Source organism: Odontesthes bonariensis, chromosome 6 (genome assembly GCF_027942865.1).
Source record: "Odontesthes bonariensis isolate fOdoBon6 chromosome 6, fOdoBon6.hap1, whole genome shotgun sequence".
Taxonomy (NCBI): Eukaryota; Metazoa; Chordata; class Actinopteri; order Atheriniformes; family Atherinopsidae; genus Odontesthes; species Odontesthes bonariensis.
Genome location: NC_134511.1, coordinates 23,073,258 through 23,096,617, shown reverse-complemented (window position 1 = coordinate 23,096,617; position 23,360 = coordinate 23,073,258). Strand labels below are relative to the sequence as shown.

Below are 23,360 nucleotides of genomic sequence, written 5' to 3'. Positions count from 1 at the left end.
CAGCAGTAAACTGGTCGCGCAATTTCAGATTTTCAACCTCCCTCTCTGATGCGTAAACGCGGCAATACCATCGCAATATCGGAGGCAAAACTGACCTTTTGTTTATCTGGTCAACCACACGGTTGTTTCGTTGATGATTTCATTATATATCCACCTACGTATTTTAAAGAAATGAACAATATAACGTTTAAAAAGGAATACATTGACTTCGCCACCCCCGTGCTGACATGTTGAATGGTTGCGTCCAAACTGGAACTGCCTATTATGTTTTTCCGAAAACTATATATTTTTAGCTGCTAATCTTGTTTTTGTCGTGCGTCGACTAAAAAATAACGATTGTTACGCTTAAATTGATTGTCATTTTAAGGACAGTTGGTACGTTTTTATATTTGAATGGTACCGACTAGACTAATGAGTCAGTTTCTATGTAGGACACCCCTGTTGTTCCTGGGTGCCGCTTCTGGCACTTCCTTGTTCAAAAGTTTTATTTAGGAGAAGGCTTGAGGGGGAAACTTGGTCACTGGATTGGGGATTTTTTTCGACGTTGCTGTCAGCTGTAAAGACATGGATAATATGTGTCGCACGCACATTTTGCGTGACTAGCCTGTAGCTGCTACAGCTTCTTTCATGGCTGAAACTGTTGGAGCCTGGCAACACTGAAAGCTCGAGAAGGAGGAAGATGTCCACGGCTAACGTTAGCGAAGGCATCAGAGTGAAATTCCCCCTGCATTCCGCCGTGTGGGAAAATGATTACAGGATACTGGAAGAGCAAGTAAAGTTACCACAGGTTGGTGAAAACGCAGACGTTGTTGCTAGCCCACACACCCTTGCTTTGCTAGCTAAATGAAGCCATGAATGAGCTGCTGAGTGTCCGGAGCCAGTTTAAGTAGGCCAGTGGTGTTGACAGATGCTCCGAAGTCACACACAAACAATGCTTGATTATCTGTTAAGACCAAAGTTGACACAATAGCACATTTGGACGACGAAGCTACTTTAAAATATCCTGGTACGAACTGCTCCAGGGTTTGTAACAAAGTAATTGTTTCCAGCCTGAATTTAGACTCCAACTGATTATTAAATACGTGTTTACGGAGCTGAGTAACCGACTGGTAACAAAGAGTTTCACTTTCAAAATGGACAGACGTGTACTACGCTGGCACATGAGTTGTGTCTTGACTTTTTTTCACGCAAACTGTTGTGGTGTCATCCTAATTTCTGCATCATGATTATTATCTAGTGGCTCTAATGGATAGCAGAAGTGAGATGTAACTAAGCACATAGACTCAAGCACAGCGTTGCAAACAGGTGTTTTGCACACAAACACACAAGGAAAAATATTCGATCCAGTCAATAGATTAGTTCAATTACCTCAAATTAGCAACCTTTAGATTATTTTTAAGAAACACTTATGGTATTATTTGTCACTATTTCACCAATCAGTTAATGGGGAAGATGCCGAGCAGATTATTCTCTAATGAAAATAGTAACTTGATACATTTGGAGAGTAAAGAAGATGTATCACAATGAGTTGGATTGTATTGGACTGTTTCTTGGAAGTGCCTTGAGATGACATTTGTTGGGATTTGGCACAATATAAACAAAACTTCAATGAACTCATAAGAATTGAGTGTTTTTCTTGATGCTAACATACTTTTGTATCATTTCAGTGTTGGGCTAGTACTTGTTATTGCTGTGATCTTTTACAGTGTGTTGTTGGTACTCAAGGATCTGAATACTTTACCTCTGACTGATGTGGTTGCCATTTACTGATGCCACATTTACAGCGTTGACTCATATGAAACACAGAGTGGATGCTTGTGTACTGAGTGCTGCAGTCCTGTGTTATTACCACCAAAGACCTAAATAAGAGGGTGTTGAGTTATTGTATGACATCCTTCGATTACAAGGCCAACACAAATTACTCTGTACAACATACCCAGACCCTGTAACAGGTTGTTGAGCCTGCAGTATTTACTGTGAACAGGTTAACAGTTTAAATTATACAAAGTTGAACAGGCTTGTTTTCTTTTCCTTTTTTTTTTTCTTTTCTCAGAATGATGTTGAGACTGTGGATCCCAGAGGTCGGACACCTTTGCACCTGGCTGTGTCACTTGGACACCTGGAGTCTGTGAGAGTCCTTCTGAGGCACGGCGCTCAAGTGACTAAAGAAAATGTCTATAATTGGACAGGTTAGCTCTAAATCTGGCTTATAAACGACAAGGAATACTATAACACCATGTACATTTCCTTCAATGCTCTTGCAGATTTCCTTCTTAAATCAGATTGTGGTTTGTTTGACTTGGGGGCCCTTCATTCTTTAACCTCATTTGCTGTCGGCAGGATTTCTGGTGCATATTGGACTTGCACAATTGCAATAAAAACACTCACCATCATTGTTGAGGTTTCTTGATAGATAACTGCGACACCATGGGGACTGATGCTGTTAGTGGTTTATTTGTACTTGTTTGTGTAGTGCTGCAGGAAGCAGTCAGCACCGGAGACCCAGAGATGGTTCAGTTAGTGCTTCAACGCAGAGACTACCTCAAAGCCTCCACTGCTCTGGGAGGAGTGCCTGAGCTGCTGTCAAAGATCCGAGAGGTTTTTATACCATATTTGACTCCTTTTTTCTTGTCGTTGTCTGTGTGTCTGCCTGGAAACATGTACTGTTAAATTAAACAATTGTGCTGGGGGTTTTTTTTCATCCACAGTCTCCAGATTTCTATATGGAAATGAAGTGGGAATTCACTAGTTGGAGTAAGTTATTATTTTTTATTTATTATTTTAAATGTTTGTAGACAGACAGTATAATAAGAAAGTATGTGGATGTCAGTATTAGCATACTCATTTCAAACAGGCTAATAAGCTGTTTCTCAGTATGCAAAGACAGTGTTTTCTAATGCTGTAGCACCCATGTTTCACCAGGGCACACAGCCAAACCTACATACCTGTCCCATTTTCCTTTCTTTTGTTCTTTTTTTCTAAGTAATGTGTCATATTCTTTCCATTGTGAGACACTGATATGCTGTTCCTTCACAGTCCCCCTTCTGTCCCGGGTTTGTCCAAGTGATGTATGTCGTATTTGGAAAAGTGGAGCCTGCCTGCGAGTGGATGCCACTCTGCTAGGCTTCGAAAACATGACCTGGATCAGAGGCCGTAGAAGCTACATCTTCAAAGGAGATGGTGTGTGTGTGTGTGTGTTTCATCTGTTTGTAAAAAAAAAAAAGCTTGTTGCCTTTGGTCTCTTCAAGAGTTGTACTGTTTCCTGAATGGGCTGTTTGGATAACCCTATCTGTACTCACACAGATACTTGTGCAGAGTTGATGGAGGTGAACCATGATGATGAAGTGGTTGACATTGAACGCTTCAACATATCCCAAGAAATGGAGGATGTCACATTAGAGTCAATGCAACCTGCTGAACAGGAAGTTGCCAAAAGGTTGACAACGCCTATCGTCAATACCTTCTTGGACACAAAAGATATTGCTTTTGAGAGGTAAGATGGTTTTTCTGCTTTTCTTCTCTCACAATGAAAAGATAAGAATTCATTTAATCAGACAAAACCAGCCTTCACAGTGACATCTACTTGTTTTACTGTCGGTAGTCCTCCATCGAGCTTATTGTGTAAACAATGTTAACATCAGGCCTGTTTTCATGATTCACACTGACCTATTTTTCATACATCACACAAAAAGCATGAGTTAATGGGTTATCGTGTTATTAGCTAATCTTAATCTGAAGGTGTCAGTTTTACAAGACATGTGACAATCATTGTAGTTCTAAATATTGGTGTTTTTTTTTTTTTTTTATAACTGCCGTGTAAAAAGTCTTTCTAAACTCAAAGAAAAATCTCTTTTAGTTTCTCATGTTACACCCACATTTTTCACAGGAGCAAGGCTGGCATTTGGGGCTGGAGAAGTGACAAAACAGAAGTTGTCAATGGATTTGAAGCAAAGGTTCGCCTCCATTACACTTTTGTTAAAACCAGATTACACTGCCACTGATGACAGTACAGCCTGTTTATGATGGTATCTGACATTAGGTCCTGGTTGTTTTCTCAGGTTTTCAGTGTCAACAATGTAAATGTGGTAATCAGGACAAGGACGGAGCACCTGACAGATGAAGAGAAAGCCAGGATTAAAAGTAAGCGGAAAACATTCTTCATATGTTAACTTTTCTGTTTCAGCATAGTGTACTTATGCATCTGACTTCTTTTTTTGTTTAAAGGTGAAAGGAACATCTTGGAGTCTCTGCTGGGCACTGTGGAGCAGCATATCAGTGCACAGGGAGTAAGATGTGCACTTTGCCATTTAGAAATGACCTTTTTTCTTCTCCACCCCTATAGCTCATCTCAGGTATTTGCTTGATTTTGTAGGACCTAACTCTTGAATATGCAACTGCAACCAATCCTACTGCGATCACCCCAGAGGAGTATTTTGATCCTGACTTTGACCTCGGGAACAGAGACATAGGCCGTCCCATTGAACTGAGCATTCGAACGCAGAAGTTGGTCCCATTTTAATGGATTGGAAAAGCCTCATCATTTATTTAATCTGGCTTTGTATTCTCTATATAATTTGCAAGCATATTCAAACTACATTTCTTTGAATTTTGTTTCACAGGTTCAAAGGCACATTGTGGATGAGTGAGGATCATCCTCTGTCCCTGGTGGAGCAGGTGACCCCCATCATTGATCTCATGGCTAGGACAAGTTCCCATTTTGCACGGCTACGAGACTTTGTAGCTCTGAAGTTTCCTCCTGGGTTTCCTGTCAAAATAGGTGTGTGACATTTCCTGCGTTTTTCTCTTACGGCTGCACTTTGAGGGCTCCCCTCATCCTCTCTGTTCCACTTTTGCAGAGATTCCCTTGTTTCATGTTCTGAATGCCAAGATTACATTTGGTAATGTAAATAAATGCAGCTCTGAAGAGGAAGAGAGCACAACAGCGGCCACACCGACGTCCTCAGGAGAAGATGAAGAAGCAACAGGTGGCTATGCCGCCGGACACTCAGAAGTGTTGCTGTATTAAAACAAAGTCCACGTGTCTGTAGATACTAAAGCACTTGTCTTGGGGGTTTTACGTGCCCAGCACCACCTCTGTTTCAGGTGTGTCCCTCAGTGTTTGAGATTCCTGGGGGTTATCACCGCCGAGGGGGCAGCCGCCATGCACCCGTGCCTAACAATGATGAGGAGCTTTTGCAGTACGCCATCCATCAGAGTCTTTTGGAGTCTCGCGGAGGACCTGGCCAGGTCAGAACAATCGTCTCAATTGCAATTCCCCCAGCACACAAATGTATGTCAAGCATTTTGTGTTAGTTCATGTAAAATACTGAAATCCTTTAAATGGCACACTTGTTTGTGGGGTTCTAGGAGGGGATTTGGGATGATCCTGACGGAGAGTTCACACATGTAATGCCAAGCAGCCAGAGTGACAGGTAGGAGCAAGTTGATGATGTCATACCTATATGCTCTCATGTGATTAAGTGACTTATGCAAAACACTTGTATGCATGAGTAAAAAATAACAGCTCTCACTTGCCCGTCTCAATGTCCTTCTAGGAGTATTCCAGAGGGTGTGCTGGTGGAATATGAGAGTACCTCCAGCCCTGCCAGCTCCCCCTCTGCCTCCAGCCCCGACTCAGAGCTCCGCCTGGCCATGGAGCTCTCTGCACGAGCTCAAGAGGAAGAGGATAAGATGAGGAGGCAGGAGGAAGAGGACCTGGAGAGGATATTGCAGCTGTCGCTCACTGAGAAGTAAAAGGAATAAGAGGGAATAATGATAATAATACTACTTTTCTAGATCCAGAAGCAACAACCACACCTCAGTTTCCCTTCCTACCTGCTATATCTCCATCTATGCAACCGCAGATCTCCTTCTGTAACAGATCAGTCTCACACAGGCAACATCTAATTCTTCATTATTTCCCTAAAGGTATTTCAGGTGAGAGCCAAGAGATTCTTTTTTATTTTTATTTTTTTTATATATATATATTTCTACCTTGGCGTCTGTCTCCATCTTGATTAATTCACACACTGTCTGAGATGATTTTGGTTGGGTAATCATGTTTCATTTAATTTGGTTTTTTTTTTCTTTTTCTTTTTTTTCCAATTCAGACTTGCAGCCGCACCCATATTTATTCATCATATTGTTGTCTGGCAGGAGAAAGACTTAATCTATCTAATTAAGGTTCTTTGGGGGAAAAAAACAAAATAAACCCAAATGTTTTTTAACTACTCCAGATAATTTCATGTAGTTTTGGTAGTCCACTCAAGATCAACACTTTGACGGCTAGAATGAAAACAGAATCACAAAACCGAAAGCTTTGAGCACCGTCACCATTTTTTACTCTTCACTTGAAATTCATTGATCAAATGTGAAATTGTAGCCTCGTAAATGTTTATGGTACGGAATTGTACCACTTACACATATCACTCTATGCTCCAAGATTAGCTCACAAAGTTGGGATAGTTAAATATTCCTTTATAAATGCAGTTTCATGTACATCTTGTACGTGCAATCTACAGGTGGGTAAGCAAAAGCATATTACTGTGAGGTAAAAAAAATTTAATCGGCTACAAATTTGATAACTAGTTCATCTCTGCCTTGATGTGAATGGGCGTCATCCATTATGACCTAAGTTTTGATATTTCCTCTCGATTTCTGGTTAGAAAATGGTTAATTTTGTAAACTGTCAGGGAGCAACGTCACCTCAGTTCAAAAATGCAATATCAGAGACCGGTCAGCCTGTGGATTTCCAGCTGTCATGCTGCTATGAAGCAGTTTCACACCTACTGTAGCAGAGATTATTGAAGTTCAGAAGGACAGTTTGCCTTTCGTAGCTATGAACAATGCACAACCTCTCAGCAGAACGATGGACATCGCAGACAATAAAACGAAGCATGTGTAGCAGTAGTTTCTTCAGCATGTGCCAAGGATTGCTTTAAACTGAAGAGGCTGGGTGGGGTGGACGCACGGTAACAGTTTTCAGGAGTGCCATTCAGACTAAATTTTCTGGAAAGTCTTTTTTTTAAATCCTTTTTAAAGTTTTTGCAACTTGAAAACAATATGAAGAGTTTTCATTTGTAGCAGAGTGATGCTGAATAACACGCATTAACCACTGTAGGTGATTTCACTGAAATCCAACCACTTTTCAAAGGATCTTTTTTTTTTTTTCCCCGATGCATTTGAATACATCGGGGCGCTTCAGCTCGACAACTAATTGTATTGACCAAGTTGCCAAACTGCTGAACAGTCAACTTTGTGAAGGCTAGCAAAGATTAATTTAATGCCAATCTTTGCAATGCACGGGTTGAACAATTTTTCTTTTCTTTCTTTTTTTTATATAAATTTGTTCAAATTTTTAAGAGAGAATGTGTCAGTTTGAAAATGTTGTTCTGAAAAATTGTTCTTAAATAAAAGCACTTTATTTCCATGAAGTCGACACGTGTAGTTCAGGTACTTTCTTTTGCAAAAATGCATCTGGTAAAACAAAGCAGCCATCTGCTTTTCTATCAGAGTTGGGTTTGTATTGTACTTAATAACCTTTCCAAAAATCAAAGCTTTTCATGATTTATGTGCAAACGAAAGGATTTTCTGTTTGGCAGGTGAGAGAGGTGCTTTAAGCCCTGACCTTCATTTTCCTTTCAAATTCATCCTGTTTAGGGTCACAGAGAAGGAGACTGAGGGCTGTTGGAGCCTATTTGAGCTGCCAATTTACATTCGCTCCTAGGGTCAACTTCAAATCACCAAAAAAAACTCGCCTTTATGTTTTTGGACCCTGCATGCACAGAGAACATGCTAACAGAAAGGGCCCAGCCAACATTTGAACCTAGAGCCTTCTTGCCATGTGGCAACAGTGCTAACATCTGCATTGTAAATCTAATCTCTAAAGCGCCAAACACCTTTTCCTCTGCTCTGATCAAGGAAGACAAAAGCAATGACAAAAATCACTTCTCAGACCCTTCTGTTAGTGTAATTGTTGCAGAACTTTAAAGTCGATTTAATTCAAAATGCAAGAAATGCTTGTCGTCAAACAAAATACAGAGTATTTCCTTTAAGAGTAAAGTACAAACACATTTTTAAAAACCCTTGCCAGACCTGTCACTCTTTACTAAATGAATTTCTAACTAAACAAAGACGCACGTCAGTCTCTGAGATCTCCTGCGCCTGTTAACCCTCCATGATGACCTGAAAAGCTTCTTGTGACGCAAAGCTTTCCCCAATCTTCCACCAACGTGCCACCAACAAATGTCCAGTGAGCTCACGTGACTGTAGTGGAAAGTCCACCGTCACGTTGGTCTTCGAGCAGTTCTTTCAAAGCTTTGCGATGTGTTCAGGCTCATTGTTCTGCAACAGTATAAACCGCTCGCCACAAAGAAGAATGCTACCTCTATTTTAGTCAGGGTGTCCAACTACACAGGTAGCAACCCCCCCCAAAAGACTCGAATGTTCCCAGCGTGTTTAACTGTCAGTTTGAGACACTGCTGTAAATCTCTCTCATCTGTATTCCTCGTAAAACAGCCATCACTTGGGAAATGCTGGTATGGCTCAGCCCATCCCAGTTGTGAGGCCGCACTTCCCCTCCAGAGAAGTAGGTTATAGCCGACACTCATCCTGGGAAGCCAACACTGGACAGCTCATTAAAATCCTGCTGTCTTTATAGAGCTAATTCTGTAATTGGGATAAAACTCCCTCCTATCTCTCAGAGAACAAGCCTCACATATAGATCTTTTGATTGTCTGATGTGTATCACTTTTGTTCTATCTTACACGGTGCAACCGATCCGGTTTCCACAAAGTGTTCAGGCTCTGTTCCCACAGGCGCCGTTAGTCGAGCCGTGATTTCATGTCAAGGAAGCTCCTATTTACTCGCTCGATTTGTCACTTCATTTTGTACTAATGGCATTCACATATCTCCAGTTTAAAAAGCGAACACATGCACAAACTTTTGGACTCCACTCTTGGTAGATGTAATTGCTTTACACCATCAAAACATGAAAAAGAAGAAGAAGAAGAGTCCTGAGACAATAACAGATCAAACCCAAGCTGTGCTAACAGTAATTCTGCACAGTGCATGTTTTCAGTGAGGAGGCCTGACAGCTAGATGGCAGGGTTTCCCAGACTGGTCCCGTCGGCAGGGAGCTGTCTGGGGGAGCAGGTGTGTTTTCTCACTCGGAGGACAGAAGCGGCGGGTTTGCCTCTGTGTTTCGGGACAGTTTCAGCGTCGGGACAGCGGTTTGTAGACACACACAGCCATGACAATCATCAGCAGCAGCAGGACGGCGAGGACACTCCCCAGAGTGACTGTAGGGACGAAAGAACACAGTGACAGCACAATAACACGCTCTCTACCGGGGAGAATTGACCGCAGCCTTTCATTCATCTTTTAGCGAGTCGTTTACTTTGTACTATAAAGGCCAAGCGACTCAAATACAGCGAATAGAAAGCTAACGGCTGTGGGGCAGCTGGATCCCAGCCGGCACATGCAGGCAGGCAGGCCTCACACTCGTTTCCAGTCGCGCATCAGCCTCACCTAAATTCTGCTTCTGCAGCACCACAAAAGGCCTCTCGGTCAGTTTGGAGTCTTCGTGCTGAGCGTTCACTAACACACCACAACACATTATTACAGCTTGAGGGATGAGAAGCAGCATCATAGTGGTGGAGGATGGAAGAGGAGGAGGAGGATGAGGAGGAGGATGATGGTGGAAGGGAGACTTTCTTCTTCCGCTTAAACAGGGTCCTAAACCCGTCGCGTCTCTGTGTTGTGAAACGATATAGTTGGTCTGACAGCTGATATAATTGCAGCTAATCCGACAACCGGTAATAAAAAAAAAATTCAAGCCATTTTAGAAACGTTGAATTGTCCATATTCTAAATTAGTGGTTAAACTAGTTTAACCGATAACTTGCATCAAATAGGACGTTTCCTTTAAATTACTACAACCCCCCTTATTGTCACCTACATAATTTCCTCCCAAGAAATCATCCTGACAACTTGTAAAACAAGGTGTTTTGCATTCCTTTCGCCAAATGTGTCAGGCATTTAGTTTTTGAAAGTAATCCGAAATAATCTGAAATACTCGGACTGTAGCGAGCCAAACAAGCCAGGGTGTCAGTTTGGGGTCTGGAGGACTGGAAGAAAAAAAAATTGGGGAATTTAAATGGACAAAAGATAATAATAATAATAATAATAATAATAATAATAATGATTTGGTAAAGAAAATACCTTATATTTAAATGGGTGCAACCTTGACATTAAAGCAACTTGGGACTTTTCTTGTTAGCATATTTAGATTGCAATTGACTGGGCTGCAACTAACAGTTATTTTCAACTTTTGAATAACTATGATTATGCTGATTAATCTATTGATTGTTTGATGGTTGTTGGTCTAATTGGACCAGAAGTCAACCTTCCAAAAGCACTTTTTTCCACCCAAAGTTATTCACTGATTTGTAGTTAAAGACAAAGAAAATCAAATATAGAATATTTAAAGTATGTATCATAAGCTTGATCTAGTGAATCAAATACATATTTGCTTGAGTTTTGACAGAAATTGTATTGTTAAATGTAATGCTATTTCATTATTTTGTTGATTTATTAATTGTTTAGTGAGGTTGGCTGAGCTAACCACAGGATCAGTTTGCAGCTCTGGTTGCTGAAAAGCTTGAAATCTCTTTTCTTACCGGTAACCATAAAACCATAAAAGAAACCTTTCTCATTTCCTAAATGTCAAAGAGCAATGAGGAAAAAACAGAAAGAACAAGCCCCTTCGGGTAATATGCTTATATAATTTCTCTGCATAACTCGTGTATATGGCCTTTATCTTCATCTTCTATAGAAGAGCGCACTCCATTACAGACTCTTACAGCTGCTGATTACTTGGCAAAGAAGACTAATGAACATCAGGAAATGTCACTCACGGTGGCCTGGAATTAAAAATGCAGGCTTCCTGGAGGAATTTACTGTAACAACAGAGCCTTTGATTATGGCACAAAGTAAGAGGTTCTGTTTTAATTGGATACATGAAAATACTTACACAGATTCAACAGATTTTAATATGCTGCAACTTGATTAAGCAAGGAGGTCCACCTGACAGGGTTAATAAACTCAACAAGATGAAGCACCCAGGTTAATTGTGAACTCATCCTGAGCATGAGACGGGGACTTTTTAGATGTTCCTGTTGATTCATGAGCAGATTGTCATGACAGCAGACGTGACGACACATCAGATGCAACTGTTTGCTGTTTTATGGAAATGATACCACACAGCAGTTACAGGAATATTTAGTCAGTTGATGCTTCAAAATCTCAGTGACTGTTTGAACTAATTTGGCCTAATCTTACCCTGTTTTATTGAGCAGTGAGGAAAATAACTGATCTTTGTTCATAAAGGCAGCGAAGCATTTAATGAAACCAGGAGAAGTCAAGTGAAAACACCCTCCAGGAAGGGATAAAATCAGAGGTTAATAAGCCAGTCATGTTAAAGCAATTATGTAAGCTAAAAATACTGTGATAATCTCATTCAAATGTATGACAAATTAAGCGAAAACAAACATGAAGTGTCTCAGGACAGTGCTGGGCCAACATTTGCTGACAGAAACAGGCTTTTCTTCTGTATTTATGGGACTCTACCAGAGGGGTGTAGAAGATAGTCCCACATTTGGTGTTTTGATGATGGAGAGCGCTGCCTCCATACATCAGTCCAAAATGAAAAAAATGAGTTGGGTTTGACGTGGAGACGTTTAAAAGGGCACATCGTGTCCGTGCACATCAAAGCGTTCACTGACATCTTGTGCTCTATGGACGGGGTCACTGAAACTTCTCCTAAGAAAACATCGTTTTGTTTTGTTTTTTTAATCACTGGATTAAAGCTTATCTCACAGAATAACTTTGTATGGATTTGCAGGGACTGCTTTTCCTACTGGGACAAGTAGACCAAAACCAATCCAGCAAAATCAATCACCAGATATCCTCACTGTCAGCGTCAAGGGTTCAGGTTTCCCTTTCAGTTTGTCAACAATCTATATATTCACAGTTCCTGTACAAAATGGTAATATTGTAAATTATCAATTGAGAAAGGATTATGAAATATAACTGCTGTCCTTTTACCTCAGACTTCAGAACTCAGAGCTGGGCATGACTTGAATGTATTTTACTTGTAAGCTGGAAAACCAGTAAGATTTGCTCATTGTTGTGTTCACTGACCAGGGTAGGCCAGCTTATAACAACACATTCATTTGCACATACAACACCAGAGCAAAATGTGCTCTGACAGAGGCTGGACAGTAGTTGGTGAGGTTTTTCTTTCCGAGTCAAAATTCAACTTCTTGGGTACATTGCAGTTGACTTTTTTGGCTGGGAACTCCCAGCCTCCGAATTCAAGTGGAACTCAACATCATGCTGTCTTCCTGTACATTTTGAGTAGCTGTATTTATTTCTCATCGGAATTACCAGTTTCATCAACATGTTGGATTTCTTTTTTCCCTTTTAGTGCCTTATTTTCCAGAAAATACAATCAGAGCATCATTACAGTTGTAAGAAGTGTTTGAAGTTTCGCAGTTTGTAACTTTTACAGAGCTGCAAAAGTCCAAAGTGACTGGACAGAGGCACTTCAGGGACCAGTTAGATTTAAGCGGGGAGCCAGTGCTCACCAAATGTTGTCATTCACGAAAATGACTGACTAATCATTGTACTGGTGGACAGCTAAATTCCACATTGCAGTGAGTCATTCTGCTGCTCACTGATTTACAGCATAACAAATATACACATTTAAGAAGTATTAAAAGGGACAAGTCCATACCAATGTCAAGGGGCTGGTGAATGTTCTCCACAACTTTTTTATTTTTTTTCATTTTCAAAAGGACATTAATTTGCACAAGTGTACCTGCATATGTAAATTATACTGAGATTCATTCATGTTTTTCCTGTGCCCCTAAATCATTATCTATGAGCCTAACTTTTGTTAATGTGTTGTCTTAGGATGTCTTACGGTAGACAGACAGGTGCTTCACCTCAACCCAGATATTTTCTTTATTTATCCATCACCCTTTTATATACATTTCAGTTGATCAGATATGTTTCAGATTTGCATTATTTGATTAAAATTAATTTATTTGTTCAACTGTATTTATATTCAGTGCATCATTGAGAGGCCATCCCCTGTCTCTGCTGAAAATCAAGTTAACTGCACAAGTGAAGCAAATTTTTATTCATGGTGACAGGGAAAGGGTATCAATACGAATAAAGCATTCTGTTATTGGTAGGTAAACTAGTTGAATGAGGATTAAAATGTAATTCAAACAAAGTAAATTGGGAAAACCTGAACTTACACATACGCATGATGTCTATAGCTATATGAATCAATAAAAAAGTGAAATGCTGTCATATAAAACAACAATTATGCTACAGTTTGTAAGGTTTAGACACAAATTCCTAAAATAACAAAATATTTTGATCTAAACTTGAACTTCTATTTTCTTCTCGTCACAAGGTTCAGCCGTACATATTTGAATAAAACTTTAAAAGAATATGATAACAAAGTTGGATTAGCATTCATAAAATTCACATCAATTTACGAGACCATGTGACAACTTTTACGAAAAACAGCCACTTGCTTCCTTCATCATATTGGTAATAATGATGCTCTCAATGCTCTCTTCTAATTTGAGTTTTTCTGCAGATTTCTCCATGTCCATGGTAAAAAAAAGTTTGCCCAACTTTGTTAAAGCCTCTGGATCACATTAAAAAGCTACCGCTTCACTGAGCACAACTTATAACAGTTAGAGCTGAGACAAAGAAGGGAACAGAGGTAAGCTGGAAGTATACTGTAATGACCAACCGATTAAGAAAAGCCCTTCAAAAGATGAAGTTAACCTGTGCGGTTGCAGGAAGAGTTATTATAGGAAAACACAGAGTAAATGAGAATCTTTATCTGTTTACAAACTTTATCTGTTCACAAAGATTTTGCCTCATCACATGGCCCTTTGGCAGATAAGCACACAGTTTGCAAATTGAGACAATTACATGAAGCAGTCATTTCTAAGGTGAGAATATGTTCTCCTGACAGCAGAATACAGAACGTTTGAAATGTTTCAACTAATGTAACGAACTGTATAAATCCTGTAATTCCTCTTTTTTGTCTTGTGTGATCACTTTTGGTCCACTGAAGTATGTTTCCTCAGAATTATTGGTGCCAGCATTCGCCGTTTCTCTCATATACTATTAGTCAAGCTGCCGGTGTCTGCTGGAGGAGAAACCACCATATTTATCAGTCTCTCTTTTATGTGTTTCCTGTGTACGCCTGTTCTCTACTTCAATGGCAGTCACTGATACAAAAGGGCTTTGATCTGCACGTCCATCAACCAGCAGCAGCTCTGCGGGGAATCGTCTGCTCCGAACCACTTTCTGCTCTGTAGATGTTCATACCTGTCATCCTGTAAGTGATCAAACCTGACTCGTATACATTTCGGTTGAATAAGTAAAAATCTGCAGGGCAATAGTAATCCCTGTGTGAGGGTTTCAGGAGGAGGATTTAAAGGTTTAGGCCTCTCTGTTCCTTTGTATGTTGATGGATTCTGAATGTTGCAAATTAGCTTGTTAATTAGAATATCTAATGGCGGTGAACAGCTGTTACAAAGACATGAAGATCCCCACGTGGAGATGTACAAGAACAAATCTCCTCGACATTTACATTTCAGATAACAAAAGCAGTTTTAACATGAATAGTGGAATTTAACTGCCAAAATACTGTGTGATTTTTTTTTTCAACGTTTGTTTATTTTCATGTTAAAGGCCTGAGGATGAAAGGAAACACACGTAAATCATGAAATTTACACTATAAGTCACTTTATACACATCTTTAGAGAACCCATGTTAAGGGAGAAACAACAATCATCACATTATATTCTGAATAAAGCATTTTAGGTAAGTTAACACTTGTGACTAAAACATAGTGTATCTGCAAAAACATCTGAACAGTCTTCAGTTAGAGTGAAAACGTTTTCTGGACAGGCACAATATCAATACCACCTTTACCATTTTTGTACATGTATCCAGATTAAGGCAAAACAGTCTGACCGGAGTTGAGTGAAGCCATAAGATGAAGACTAGGAATCACATCTTGAATTTTAAGATCTAAGATGAAACACATAGAGCTGCACATGAATTAATTAGAGTTGTTATGAAAACGGTTGTTACATGTTATATTAAAATACAAGAAATCAGCTTTATTTGTGAAACAATACACTGTATGATTCTAGTTAAAATACCATTTTTGGTCTGTCTACGCACGCCTCACTTACATTTTGAAGGATACACTTGTTGGGGAAAAACAAACTTATTTTATTACTATGATTATTTTTATTTATTCTTTTATTTTGCAGATATATCTATCTGTCATGAAACCCTGTTAAATAACTGTAGAACTGGCCTGCATTTATAATTATGATGAACAGCATCCACTAAATACTGTAAATAACTGTCAAGCTAATTTGGGTCTGGTCTTTTTTAATCTGCAATTAAATGCAATACGCTGCTCCTCTGATTAGTTTCTAATGTTAAAATATTAAAAGCTTATAACCCACTACTTAAATGCTGGCACCTCCTTTGCTTCCAGAGGGGATTTCACAAATTAGAGAAAATATAAGATGTTCCTACGATGCAAACATGATGTGTTGAATGTTCTTTTAAAAATACGCATTTTAATGTCCTTGGCATTGTGTTCTTGAATAAAGACAGACCACAGAACTTACCACTGACCACTACAACCACAAAAATTACGCTTGAAAATGGCGGTATGAGAACACTATAAACTATCTCAATGATGCAGGTCTGAATCACACATGGAGCAACCGTATGAGTATTGCTATCTCAGTTCCTCTTAGAATTACAAATGTAGCAGCATTTAACTTTTTCGCAGAGTGGACGTATGCAGTGAAAGTTGGCTGGCATCATCAACATGTCATGATGCCAGATCACGTTCAGGTTCAATCACATATAACTTGAAACTGTGGTCGGAAAAAGTCATTTACAAGCACACAGAGGAGTTTATATCTCTCTGGGGTACAGTAGCCATGTTGAGGCTGTCATTGTGGATTTCTGGGAGGGTCCTCTCTGGTCTCAGACACACTGCCAGTCTCTGCAAAAAAAAAAGCAACGGAGGGAAATCAAGAGATTTATTCCAAAAGAAAACGTGTTTTTTTTTAAGGATTTTGTGTCTTTCTTTCCATCCACAGACCTGTTTTAGAGAACCAGGAGTCCACACAAGCTTGTAGACCATGTAGATGGGGATCCACATGAAGGATGAGAAGCCGATCATGTACCCCACTGTGATGCTCCAGTCCGGGTACTTGTAATCAAACAGCGTGAGGGATGGCTTTTTCAGCAGGGAGCTCACTATGATATACTGACCAAATTTGGGAAACATTAGCCATTTGACATTTTGAATTTCCATAAATGCTAATGCTGCGTTATCTTCTTACATAAAGAATATTGTGGCAGGGCAATATCACAGTCACAATCCCACACATTAAAATGAAATACATCAAGTTAAAACAATGTTATAATGCAAAACAAAAAGAACCACCTCAAATGATCTTCCTCGACTGGTAACAAGCAAATTAATTAGAATTCAGGTGAAGAGGTGTCTTACATCGACTTCAGTAAAGAAGAAGGAGAGTGACATTTGCTCAAGTGTTTAGCAATATATATGTTATGGAAAAAGGAAGATATTTCACATAGTGAGGGTTTGATCTACATGGGGGGATAACCTCTTTGGTCTCTGCAGCCTTCAAAGGTCACTAGTCAAGCTGTACATTGATCCTACAACAAACTTTCACTCATATCTAAGAGTCCAGCCCATTGATCTGTGGATAACTTAAACTGATTGTTCTTATTTGAACTGTTTAAAGGGTTTTCATGTTCAAAGTATGCAAGGATTAACTGTTAATATAGCTCCATTCTCTTACCGCCAGAAATGCTGGACTGATAGCGACCCAGCATACTCTCCAGAATAATCCCGGGGCTTTGCCCAGCATTGCCTGAACATCACTGCTAAACCTTTTGATACCTGAAAGCAGTAAAAATAGTACAAGATCTCACAGTATTTCTTGTTGCACACGATCAGTTATTCTAAAGCTGGTCTAAGTGTGAGTTACAGATAGAGGGAACAAAAAACAGTCAATAAAAATCTTGTTTGTACCATAGAACCAGGAAACTGCAATGGCCTCAAGGAAACCCACTGCAATAATGGAGCATCCTACACCAAATTCCTCCAACAGCTTCACCACATAGGCGCCACCCTGCACACATTTGAGCAGAAGATGACTAATATCGGTGTTAGAGTTCATAACAATGTATCTGGAACCGACTGAGGCTCACAACAGTATGGATTTGAAGATAATGTTTTGGAGTGATGAAGTGGTGCCTGTGTTTTCTAAGTTAAACAGTCTGATGTTTGGAACAACGTACGTTTGTGAGGGTGCTGAGAGAGCCCATAAAACAGACCACTACCAAGCCCAGAACAAACAGTTCACGTCTGTGAGAGAAATGATCTGGGTATTCATCCAGCACAGCAGTGATGATGGCCTCCAGCCCTCCAAACTAAAACACACAAAGGCCACCAAGTTAGATTATAATACATGCACTTGACCTGACCTCAATTTCCTTGTTTTAAGTCAAATTTTAGGTCAGCTATGTATAACATAGAAGAAATTAAACATACATGCAACAAATAAAAGACTACTTTTATTATGAAGATAATTCAATTTAACTATGAAAGGCCAGAAAATAAGAACATGTCGTGGCCTAAATTTCTAAAGTGTTGATTGATCACTATCATGGATTCAAATCATCCAGAATTCACGATCCGTACCGTACTGTCCAGCCCCAGAGTGATCATCATCACAAAAAAGATGATAGCAAAAAAGGTAGAGCCCATCATGTTCGCAATGGCCTCTGGGTACGTGATGAAGAGTAAACTTGGTCCTGAAAAAGAAAAAGAAATTGAAGAGAATCAGTGAGCATTTGACTTTATGATTTAATTCTAAGGATTAAGAACATTTTGTGGTTGATTTGATTTGATTTGATTTGATTTGACTCATTTGCTGACCTTTATCCCTGGCCACATCCTCAACCTCCACCTTCCTCATCTCTGCCATGTAGCCAAGCACCGTGAAGATTACGAAGCCCGACACAAAGCTGGTCAAACAGTTCACTAGACTGGTCACAATGGCGTCACTGTTGGGGAAGAAATTAAACACTGCTCAGGGATATGCAGAGAAATCAGTCTAAGTTATGTTGCTTGAACTCAAGAGAGCTTTTTTAAGCCTAAGTTTTCATTTCTATCTTAGACAATTTAATCTATTTATTTCTGCAGTGAAAATCGTTCGGCGTCTCACCAGCGTTTTCACCTGTTGTTTGAATGGGTTAATGTACATGTTAGCTTCAACTTCAGGCTTCTTTCATATTTATATTAAAATATGCAGTCAAATATTTCTAATGATTTGCAATAGAAATGATTCAATGAGTCGATGCCAAAAAGAATAAATGAAAGGTTACAAAAAAAACATATTCCGTCTATTAATTCTTTTAGAAATTTAACAAGCTTAAAAACTACATATCTGGAAGTGACACATTTGTGTTGAAAAACATTAGCTCACTGAGGAGAACATAGTATATCAGTGAAATGTGTTTGAAGGTTCTCACAGAAAAATATGTTGAAATACAGCACGTGGTTTCACTTGTGATCTCTGCGTCTACTTCTACTGTTTCCTCACACACCACTTTGATCCAGCGATATCATCGATCACACTGAGACTGTACGACTAATTTCACCAGTACGCAGTTTAGCATGTACATCCACCGTGTTGTGCTCATCCATTTTGGTGCTGATATTGTTGCCCTCATCAACAGTGCGCTAAATGAGTTAACAACAAAGTCTTGGTTTCCTTAGCTTAAAATATTAAGTCAGCTTCTCTCTCAAAGCATCTTCATATCATCAAGCTGTAAACACTGGTTTCCGTGAATCAGAGCGTCATCAATTGTTGGATTTTCATGCACCGTACCGATAGCAGTTATTAGTGAAAGGGTTGTAGCTTGAAAGAGCCAGGAGGACCCCAAAGCCAGGGCCTAGAGAGAAGAATATCTGAGCAGCAGCATCCACCCACACCTAGATGACAAACAGACAGAAAGACTTGTCACCCCATCTGGGACTTTAGCTTCATACAACCAAGGAAGCAATGGGTTATTTTACTGGTTGAACATCATCCTAATTTCTTTTTTTTTTTGTCTGTGATCTGATCACCTGTCATTTTGTTAGACACATGTTGTGTAAGTAGTGTGGAGGACTAGTCGCCACACAGCTGTATGCAGGGAGATCTGAAGAGGAGCTCGCATTCGGCATTAAAAAGAAGAGGACAGCGTTGGATACCGGTGAGTGACACAGAAAGGGAGGCCTTTGTTTATGGGCAGAAAATCTAAACCAATTATGCATCTTATTATCCTGCTCTGAGGTTTATTTATGCATCTCATTTCATCTCATCCATATTCGCCTCCAACCAAAGCACTGACACATGTTTAGCAAACAACAGCAGTGAGCCGGGGATGAAGGTGGGGATCTGAGAGAAATATAGGTAGATTCTCAAAGGGCTGGTAGGCAGAACTGGCAGAACTATATATTTTAAAGTACTGCCATTTGTGCTTTAAAGATACAAATGTGTTATTTGATCCAATCTGTTCTACAAGGTGGACTCTGATGTCTATGTTTTTGTAAATGTTAGTTAACTCTGTGCAGAGTCATAAGTCTTTCATTCTGGTATTACCCAACGTTCAAGATCTCATAAGAAGTTTTACACAATAAGATGGAGCACATCTTTCCGTTTTTAGAGAAAATGTATCAAATTGAAATGGTGAACAAAAAAAAAACAAAAAATGGTTGTCCATACTGATGAGTAGTTCACATTTATTTTATGTTGATAATATTAAAAGCTGCGCAAAGTTTGTCATCTAATGATGAAATGCTGGTATTTAGGTTGATATATTGATATTTGTTCCATCTTTATCTCATTCTGTCCTTTCTTTTATTTGTTTATGTTACAAATTCTTTACTGTGCAGATTTTTTAAATCAATAATTTGGATAATTTTAATTAATAATTGACTATATAATTCAGAGGATGAAGAACATGAAATAATTGTATCACAACTCACACTGGTCTCCAGTAGCTTATCCCACTGGGGTTTCAGATAAAACACCACACCTCTCCAGGCTCCAGGCAGTGTGGCCCCACGAATTAACAGGATGAAAAGCACAATGTATGGCAAGGTGGCGGTCACCCACACAACCTAAGGCAGCAGAAAGTTATTAATTTGGGGGAGAAACAGAGAGGTGGGGGGTGAGACATAAATGTTGAAGATGCATGATAATGTATTGTATATTAACGTCATGTGCTACCTTCCCTGAGGTCTTAACACCCTTCCAGAGACTGAAGTATACTATAGTGAAAATGAGAAAAAGGCAAAGCATCAGCTGCCAGCGAACTCCGCCGACGTCCCTCAGCCCCGATGACTTGTGGATCTCAAGAACGTTTCTCCTGTTGAAATTAAACACATGAATCATCAAAGTGTCACCCGACAAAGCAGAAGACCTTTTACAAAGTCACCAGCTGGCAACATTTGTGCAGAGTATAACTGCGAAACCATTTCTATATCTGGTTTCTGTTACTCACACTTACATGCACTTACGTGTAAAATTCCTCTGCCGGAGACCTGGAGGAATTTGTCCAGGTGACGTTGTCCATGCCGAAATAGTTGGTGCAGTCAGGGGTATTCCACACATTGTCGCAGTTTGTCCAAGGCAAGATGCTGGAGAATGAAGAGTAGAAGTAGAAGAGCGCCCAGGCGATGATGGTGTTGTAGTAAAAGGACACATACAGAGCGATGATACATATGGCATATCCTATACCTGAAAAAAAAAATCATGTCATACATTAAATGCTACTATTTGTCTCATGCTTTGCAAGTCATTTGCAGTCTTCGGATTAATTTTGGACAAGCTAGAATTAGAAGACTATTACACACTGAGACTCTTTTAATCAGAATATCTGCTGTCGACCAGCTCCGTTTTAGGTCTTACCTTTGAAAATGGGACAAATGTGTTTCCATATGGATATGGCTCCAGTTCTGTGAAACTGCCCCAGGGCCAGCTCCATGTAAAAGAGTGGCACACCACCAAAGATGGCCATCAAAATGTAGGGAATCAGAAACGCACCTGCACAGAGATGCATGAAGGTACTGTAGGCGTTAGACAGGGGTGGTTCATGAAAGCCACAATGATTGTAAGTGCAGCTGTCAGTTATCTATGTATTCATTCATTCATTCATTCATTCATTCATTCATTTATTCTAAGCAAGAACCCTCTTAAACTAAGAATCTGTTTTAATGCTGGTTTAATTTCAGTGAAAACTGATACACTTTTCTGAGGATAGAATTTTTTACATGAAATTTCTACACAGTCCGATATTTATTAACTTTGTAATCTTTTTTGATCTTCTTACCCATTTCCAAATATTATTATATGTTTTAATAACCTTCAGTGTCTTCCAAATGTTGCCTTAATGTCCTTCAATGTGTTGTTTGAAGAGAAATTGAATTAATTTGTTCCTCTGCCTTATTGAACGAGCCGCCGTTGACGATATAAAAGTATCAAGTTAATGATAAACTAATCTCCACTTTGACTTGACGAGTCTGTGCTGTGAATTATTTTAGAAACAATCAATTGAAAAGAATTTAAAAAAAAAACGTTTTTCGCAAAGAAAAAGTAAAACGTCATTAGTCAGTGCAAAAATCTCACATGAACTTAACAAAACAGATGAAACTTAAATCCGGGGAATCAACTTTTTGTCTACATTTCAGAGGCGTGCATGTTTCAGCACCATGGAGAGTTACTGTTGTCAGCTCCTGTAATTTCAGTGACTTTTACAATTAGACTGCCTTGTTAAAACACCTTTAACAACACATCACTTCAAGTTAATTAAATCTTATGTCGTGAAATTCATATTGATGAGGTGGTTTAAAATATCTACACCACTTACCGCCACCGTTTTGATAGCATATGTACGGAAATCTCCAAACATTCCCCAAATCCACCGCAAAACCAATGACAGACAAGAGAAAATCCATCTTTTTGCTCCACTTGTCCCTGGAGTCTGTCTGTGTGATGACCGGTACTGTGACAGCGTTGTTGGCGCTGTATCCGGGGTTCGGGGAGCCGTGGTGGGTCAGACTGCCGGCCATGGTCGCTAAGTCCTGTCGGGGCAACGGACTGTGAAAAGTCAGTCAGAGGACCAGCTCCTCAGAGAGAGGATGTTTCTCCTGGAGTGATGACAGGTCCGAGTGGGAGGAGTTGATGGAGCTGCGGCGGACACTTGGACATACCTGTTTGCGGAGATGTAAAGCGGTCTCTCCTAAGAGCAGCTTTTAACAGTATTTCAACCCAAAAGTTCAGACTTGTTTACAGCTTCTAAACTGACTGTGCTATAGCCAGTCAATAACCCAGACTTTTTTTTTATAATCTTACAGGAGCCCATTTAAAATCAAAAGCAACAGGTTGTACTTGCGGCTCTCAAGATGTATTTGTGTTGCTGAGTTTCCCTTAATAACGGTGTGAAACGATCATCCTCAAGAACAGAACCAAAGCAATGGAGGGAAAAAAAATACAAATACCAGGGAATTATAAGGTTAATGCAGTATTTTTACACAGTTTAACAGGATGCCACAGATACACTTAGATCAGGAAAGAGCCTTCATTTAAATCATTGGTTTCATGCTTACAAGGTTAGTAGGAAATCATATTACTAATTTCCAGTGAGTTTAAGATGTTGACATTCCAGCTATGATGAAGTTTCTGTAGCTTTTGCAGCCTCCAAGCATCAAGCCATGGACTTTGCTCTTCACAGTAAGATAGAAAAATAGCTTGTTGCAAGATAGAATATTGAACAGGGGATTTAGGAATATGACATCTTATTCTTTTTAACACAAAATCATAATCCGGGGTATATAATCAGTCATCATTAGAAAGAGCATGTTTATTTATTCATTGGAGCACATTTACAGTTTCTCACCCTTGTTGGCTTTAAAACTGGTGCTGAATGCCCGTAGTTGGACTCTGAGACTGATTAAACTGTCTCAGGATAAGGGTCAATTCAGCATCTGTTGAGAGGCTTGTAGCCAATGTGCTGTTACATGATATTGTGCTGCTTCAACATGCTGCCTTTGAGTATTTGAAATGAATTAGTTTTCAGGGAAAATTTAACTGTATTTACATTTTGCATTTAAAGTCGATGAAGGAAATTTTCTACAGTATATTTCTA

At 39.5% G+C, this 23,360-nt stretch overlaps 2 protein-coding genes across 3 annotated transcripts; one reads left to right on the top strand and one right to left on the bottom strand.

Annotated features, from left to right (window-relative positions):
* The first annotated feature begins 282 nt into the window (after positions 1–282).
* On the top strand, positions 283–7,438 carry ankrd13a (ankyrin repeat domain 13A). Of its 2 annotated transcripts, XR_012769928.1 has the most exons (16): positions 283–787; positions 2,054–2,189; positions 2,474–2,598; positions 2,709–2,754; positions 3,037–3,180; positions 3,304–3,493; positions 3,887–3,953; positions 4,059–4,140; positions 4,225–4,286; positions 4,373–4,503; positions 4,620–4,777; positions 4,857–4,985; positions 5,087–5,247; positions 5,368–5,432; positions 5,556–5,937; positions 6,111–7,438. XR_012769928.1 is itself a non-coding variant. In XM_075468015.1 (15 exons), the coding sequence occupies exons 1-15, from the start codon at positions 680–682 to the stop codon at positions 5,752–5,754; spliced, it is 1,803 nt and encodes a 600-aa protein (XP_075324130.1). In that variant the 5' UTR covers positions 283–679; the 3' UTR covers positions 5,755–7,438. The 2 variants fall into 2 exon arrangements, 1 of the variants encoding a protein (XP_075324130.1); XM_075468015.1 differs by having other exon boundaries at positions 5,556–7,438.
* A 7,356-nt stretch (positions 7,439–14,794) lies between these two features.
* Positions 14,795–22,296, bottom strand: slc6a4b (solute carrier family 6 member 4b). Its single transcript, XM_075468006.1, has 13 exons — positions 22,083–22,296; positions 21,125–21,259; positions 20,734–20,953; positions 20,444–20,582; positions 20,200–20,334; positions 19,058–19,161; positions 18,103–18,230; positions 17,866–17,978; positions 17,463–17,594; positions 17,194–17,293; positions 16,961–17,061; positions 16,231–16,398; positions 14,795–16,131 (listed from the first exon to the last, which is right to left on the bottom strand). Exons 1-13 carry the CDS (start codon positions 22,282–22,284, stop codon positions 16,021–16,023), a joined length of 1,788 nt encoding a protein of 595 aa, XP_075324121.1. The 5' UTR covers positions 22,285–22,296; the 3' UTR covers positions 14,795–16,020.
* Positions 22,297–23,360: the final 1,064 nt, after the last annotated feature.